General features: G+C 44.8%; 1 protein-coding gene and 1 long non-coding RNA gene across 2 annotated transcripts in view; both read right to left on the bottom strand.

The window, feature by feature from the left end:
* LOC107184231 overlaps positions 1–1719 on the bottom strand; it is a 22254-nt gene extending 20535 nt beyond the window's left edge. Inside the window, exon 1 of the long non-coding RNA XR_001515056.1 lies at positions 32–1719. This is a non-coding gene — a long non-coding RNA (uncharacterized LOC107184231). The remainder of the gene's footprint in view (positions 1–31) is intronic.
* A 3437-nt stretch (positions 1720–5156) lies between these two features.
* ZBTB41 (zinc finger and BTB domain containing 41) overlaps positions 5157–6715 on the bottom strand; it is a 16295-nt gene continuing 14736 nt past the window's right edge. Inside the window, exon 11 of the mRNA XM_006770712.2 lies at positions 5157–6131. Within this exon, the coding sequence (XP_006770775.1) occupies positions 5476–6131 (656 nt within the window). The 3' untranslated portion in view covers positions 5157–5475. The remainder of the gene's footprint in view (positions 6132–6715) is intronic.

Consider the following 6715-nt stretch of genomic DNA (forward strand, 5'->3'; position numbering starts at 1 on the left):
TGTAGGCTTTCTCTCTACCAAAATCTCTCACCTACCATACAAGCTCATCCTATTACTTTTGTCTTATTAAGGCTACTTCCAAAGGAGGTGCAGAGGACATGCTAACATTCCAGCATAAAAGGACCGTGAAGGAGAAATAGTTTGGAAGGAAATAGAGGCCGATCCCCCTCAGGTAACCCCTGCAGACTTTACCGAGAGACAACGCAAAAGCAAGCGAAGGGCCTAAGAAAGAATTGTCCAATTTTCTAAGCGGGTTAGAAAACGATTCTCACATTACCCATCATTCTTTCTAACAGCAGGTAACACTTGCCCATGACCCTATTTAAAGTCTTAGAAAAGCCACCGGCTTCTTGTACATTCTCATCGTTTTAAATTTGGCACGGAATCTTCGAGCCACCCCAACGCGACTTTCAAAGTCCTCCCTCTGCCCGTGCTGATACGCTCAAGCTGTTCGCCGGTTGGCTGGGTCGCTCCTGCTCCTAAGGGCAAACTCATCTCAAGCCATCACCACCTCTTGTTCAGTTCGAGGCAAACTGAACTCAGAAGCCACTCAGTAGAGAGCTGTGTGGTTATGGTGACTGATTATTGTTAAAAAACTGGGGGGCCGGGGAGGGAGGGAGGGAGGGAGGAGGACACAGAGAGACAGACACACAACTCGTTTTATTTTATTTGTTAGATTCCTCTAAGAAGCGCATAGAGCCCGGCCTGGGAGTGTCTGCGGTGACTATGAAGGCCAAAAGAGACAGAAAAACACAAACAGCAAATATTCACACAAGTACGTGAGTGCCTATTTCCTTACGTAAACATAAAGCAACCTAAAAAAAAAATTATAATAAAGTGCTGCCTGACCAGCAGGCCACACACACATAAGACCCAGAACAACAAAAATAATCAAACCCCGTGATTAGCCGGCACACGCTGGCCAGCGGAAGCAACTCAAGCAACGACAACACAGGGAAAAGGCACAGAGCATTCCATCCAGGCGAGACGGTCAGAGAGCCAGGGCCCCGAGTCTGACCTGTCCCCGGGGACACGGTCGAATGATCTGGAAGGAGGAAAACGCAAACTACCCAACATACCAGTTTAGCTGTGTCTTTAACTCTGCTTGCAATTGGAGAATGGAAAACAGTGCATGATATTTTACTAGCCCTCAGCTAACGGTTTATAGTTACTCCACTAAGATGCTATGACACTTTTAAAAGGTCGACCGAACGTTATCAGTGGACCTGACACTGCTCAAAAGGAAGTCACTTTAGTAAAGCACCACGTTAAGCCCTATCTTGGCTGCTCACGCTTCTCGTGGCAATAAATGACTAAATTACTTAAAAGGACGCCAAGACCACTACCTTCGGAGTTAGTGACATCTTGCTGGATGCAGACCCGACCCTAACCTATCATGGTATCTTAGACTGCAAAAAAAATAGGTGGAGTGTTTAATACAAAAATAACTTCAACTCGTCTTTAAAAAAAACAAAAAACTAAGGCAAATGATTTTAAGAGTGTAGTGTAAAAAATAAGCTTACTGTTATGCATTTAATAGTGTTCACTGAAGGTAACATTCTATGCATTAGACTGAGGAAAACAGCGTTCTTGCTTGTGATTCCTTTGTCAGTATGTCTCTTCCCAGAGTACTTCCTGCTGTTCTTGTTTTTATACGTATAAACACAAACACTTCATCTTAGTATTCAAACTAACAATTTTTTTTTTTAATCTATATCCCTAAGATGCTATGACACTTTTAAAAGGTCGACCGAACGTTATCAGTGGACCTGACACTGCTCAAAAGGAAGTCACTTTAGTAAAGCACCACGTTAAGCCCTATCTTGGCTGCTCACGCTTCTCGTGGCAATAAATGACTAAATTACTTAAAAGGACGCCAAGACCACTACCTTCGGAGTTAGTGACATCTTGCTGGATGCAGACCCGACCCTAACCTACCATGGTATCTTAGACTGCAAAAAAAAATAGGTGGAGTGTTTCATACAAAAATAACTTCAACTCGTCTTAAAAAAAAGCAACAAAAAACTAAGGCAAATGATTTTAATAGTGTAGTGTAAAAAATAAGCTTACTGTTATGCATTTAATAGTGTTCACTGAAGGTAACATTCTATGCATTCTGAGGAAAACAGCGTTCTTGCTTGTGATTCATTTGTCAGTATGTCTCTTCCCAGAGTACTTCCTGCTGTTCTTGTTTTTATACGTATAAACACAAACACTTCATCTTAGTATTCAAACTAACAATTTTTTTTTTTTAATCCATAAGCCTAGGACTTCAACTGTGCTTCTTTGGACAAATATTTATTCAGACAACGAAGAATTTAAATTCTTTTGAACTATTGCAATACCTACTAAAATCTTTGGTGCATTTAAGTAAAAATGGAGGTTAACAAATCTCTACACTTTATAAATTATTCCACTTACATATTGAGTGCTAACTGCTATCAGCTAAAACATTAATTTAAAACAATAAATTATGCTTAGAAGATAAAAAATCCTGAATGAGGCTAAGCTTAGTTGCAAAATTCAAAATTTAAGTACAGGTACAGAAGTAATGATTTTTAGAGTTGATGGGACATTTGTCCCAGAAACTCCCAAATAGTACAAAAGGTTAAGTGAAAAGAGGAGGCCTCATTTCATATTTCTTGTGCCAACTTCAAAAACTATATACATTCAGTTTGCCCAAATCTACGAGGTTTTCACCAGTTTAGTGTTTCTTAGGCTCTAATTTGGAAATTAGAGGCAGCAGATTGGGATTGTTTGCTTGTTCGTCCGCTGAGACTCTCTGTTCGTCAGAACCACCCTTCCCCGCCCAGCCTGCCGACGACAATGCGAGAACACGGGTGCCCGGCAGCTGGGAGGCAGGACTGAGCCACGTGTCCTTCCCTAGAAGCGGGACCTGCCACTCATCAATGATGGGGGCGTAACTGCGTCCTTCGCCTCAGACTCCCTCTCTCCAAACTGGGAAGATGCACGTCCAACTCGCCCTCCGAGCTCGGTCTGAAGTTTGCAGAAGGTAACTTGCGAAAGCAATTTATAAACCTCTGTTCAGGCGTAGTGACCTACAATAACTAAATAGATCTGTATTTCATTCTACAGAAGAGATGCATTCCGGAAAAGTTGCCTACTGTAAACCAATCCCTACCATCGAACCATGTATTTAAAGCATTAGATTATGGAAAGAACCCTCGAGTAAATACCTTCAAAAAACAAAGTGTCCTTTTCCATGTGAAAATGCAACGCCCCTTCTGTCCTGCTACCAAACAGAATACACCCTGTACACACATGTCTAGACCCTCTGCCTCTTTGCAAGTCCCAGTCTTCCACGCGGCCGGTATGCGAGGCAGGGCACACTGCGGGGTATGATGATTCCTTTTCCTAAGAGGAACTTTTTTAGTTCAAAAAGGATACGTATTCCTCAAAGCCGATCTGAAACACTAACAGACTAACAGTACCTCACATTGTCAAGTTCAGCCACGTAAGCACCCAGATAGATTATCGTTTCCACACACAAGGATGTGCCCAACGGGAGAATTCATACATTAATTACATCCACCGGTCCTAGAATGGCTATAACCACATCTTAACAACTGAGGCGAAACTCAGGCTGGTTTTCTTATTTACAAGAGCTACTTGGGGTCAGTAGCCTCCATTCTCACCACTTTCTCTCCTCTTCCCACGAGGAAGACACACTGTAAAGTACCTTCCTTCCTTAAGTGCTTCAGCAAACACCTGTCCCCATCAAGTGGCTAAATTTTATTAAACTTCATTATTTTATTTGTGATTTTTTTTTCTCACAAGGGCTGGGCCAGACATTCGTTTACATTAAAAAAAAGTGCTTAAAGCAATGAGGAGTGTAAACAAAACGGAAATAGCCAACTCTTCACATTGCTATTTTCCATCCGTTTCCATACAGAGGACAGGCCACGGGAATGGAACCCTCCCAGCAGCTCTGCTCGGACCAGTGGCCTCGCTGAAGGTGACGGTGGCCTGAAGATGCGGAAAGTGCACACCTTTAAAGGTGTTTCACTGACTTCTTCCTCCGTTAACCGGACTCAGCGAGGAGTCCCTGTAACTGCCATTTCCCTTCACCAAGTGCTCACCTTCTGTCCCAGACGACAACAAAAATCCAGGAAAATTAGACTCCAGGCTTATGGGAAAAGCAGGCATAAACCGGGGTGCCATGTACACCTGTACACACTGGTTCCCTGTAATTACTATTTAACAACACTGAGTGTAGACAGACACACAGAGTACAATTTGGCACCTTTTCTAACAACGGTGTGTGGAATATCTCGGTTCCGTTTCCTAGAGTTTCAGTCCGCCAGCGTCAATGAGAGCAAACATCACCTGTTAATGACAGTTCATTAATCAGTGAGATGAAGACCTAGGCTGTGGTATGTTAGTGGGAAATAAACGGCAGCTAGGACAGGTGAACGGACCTTGAGCGATACTAGCACGTTTTGCTTTCTACACATTATCAATTGTGTAATTTAATGCCTAGATCTGTATTTGCATTTCTTATTCATGTTAACTAAAGCATAGGCAAAAACCAATCATTTGGATACAGTGGGGCCTTGACTTCCGAGTGTCCTCACGAGTTTTTCGATACGAGCCATCTCTCAGCCGATTTTTTGCTTTGCATTGCGAGCTAAAATTCGGGTTACGAGCAGCTTCAGATACCCCACCGCTAGTTGGCGCAGCGAACGTCACAGTGAACGCCACATCAGCCCAGCATCACGTGTCTCACTCGTTCACTTTTGATTTGACATACGAGTAATTTGAGTTACGAGCTCCGTCACGGAACGAATTAAACTCGTAAGTCAAGGCCCCACTGTAATTATTTCCATTCTGCATTTCATTGAACACGCTACTCTGACACTCATTAACTTTCTGGCTTTTTGCCAAAAGACCAAAGGAGAAAGATAATCTAAAATTATCAGGTAACCAGACTAAGAAACAACACAGACACACCCAAGACTTCCTTATAAATACAAATCCCTAATACCAATTTCCGGAAACCTGGAGGAAATAACGAAACTTAGTTGGGATAAGGAAGGGTTGCGATTATCAGTAAACTCTCGTAAATTCTTTCCTAAAGCCTACATGGTCCTTAAGCTTGTTCGGAAGATGGGGAAGGGAGAGAGGAGGAATGAGACTAAAGAATAAAATGTCCACTGCTGATTCAAAAAATCAAAACATAATGTCAACAGCTAATAATTTCGAAAAGTTTGAGATTCCATTAAAATTAGCGCTAAATAATCCTTTAAAATCATAAAAATGTTCACTTCAAATACCTCAATATGTGTCCAAATATTCACATGTTCAGTAAACAGAGAGGCGTATTTTTTCTTGATTTGCAACGGCTCTGAGTACTTGAAAATGAAAAAAAATCGCAGCCCTACTCGCGGAAAAGCCACCTGCACCAGGCGGCCAGCACGCGAGCATCCAAGAAACCCGGGGACCGCGTGGACTCCCTCACGCGTGATGCTCCGCGTCGGGCATGTTCTGCACGGCCGTGGCGCTGTCGAGGCCCAGCAGCGTCCCGAGGTAGGACTGCTCCCGGGGATCCAGCATCTGCTCGGGTCGGACGGGGTGAACTAGATTTGCAGGCTGGGGGGTCAGGGTGTATTTTTCCAGAAAAGCTAAGTCAGCTGCCCGTGGGTAGTCGGCCGCCGGTGGCTGTGGCGACAGGATGTCATGCGAAGACGGTGGGAGGGGGGCGCTGTGCTGCCCCAGGTCGCTCGGGGCGTCGGGCATCTGCACGGGGACCAGCGTCACGGGCACGCACACCTCGGCCGACACGTCCTGTAGCATCGCCTTGGCCTCCGGCGGATACGCTTTGGGCTGGTCCGTGTACTGTTTTGTCTCCGCCTGGAAGATCTTGTCGTCGGACGAGTACTCCACGGGCAAGGCCACGAGCTTCTCCTCGGAAGCGCTCAGGGCGTCGTCGGGGGACTTGATGCCGTGCACGTGGTCCGTGTGGTACTTGAGCTTGTCTTTCCGCTTGAACGTGGCGTTACAGTACTGACAGTAGAAAGGCCGGGCGTCCGAATGGATGACCAGGTGCTTGGTCAAGGTTTTCTTAATTCTGAAGGACTGATTGCAGATCTGACACTTGTATGGCTTCTCACCTGCACGGACAAACATCAAGTGTAAAATGCACTGGCTGGATAAGACAATGGTTTTCAGTAGCCAATTTTCCGTGCGGATTCTTACAAGAACTGAATAAAATAATGCAATAATGTTATGTGCTGTCACAACGCAGTCAGCTGGTAAAACCGGGAAAGATCTGGGTCTGAATTCTGGCTGTGCCCCTTACTAGACAAACCGTGAGCAAGCGTCCCAATTCTCAGTCGTCAGCCCCGGCCGTTGTCATTACAGCTGGCTTTCACTCTCCTTTGTTCTCACAGTGGCCTGTGTACCCCGAGATTGGGGCTTCTCCATCTGGAGGGAGGTGTGATTTTGCTTGTCACAGCAGCACTGGGTCAGTCATAAATTCTATCCTGTAATTCTTGCCTATTGAAATCACCCAAATCCGGTTATTTCCCCATTCTGTATTTATGAGCGCAATTATCGTTCTTTCCCAGAACAGCCGCCTGGCAACACTCAAACTCAACATAAAACAAAGCGGCTGGCCCTAACCGGTGTGGCTCAGTGGATGGAGCATCAGTCTGCGGACTCAAGGGTCCCAGGTTCGATTCCAGTCAAGGGCATG

Source organism: Myotis davidii, unplaced genomic scaffold (assembly GCF_000327345.1).
Source record: "Myotis davidii unplaced genomic scaffold, ASM32734v1 scaffold685, whole genome shotgun sequence".
NCBI lineage: Eukaryota > Metazoa > Chordata > Mammalia > Chiroptera > Vespertilionidae > Myotis > Myotis davidii.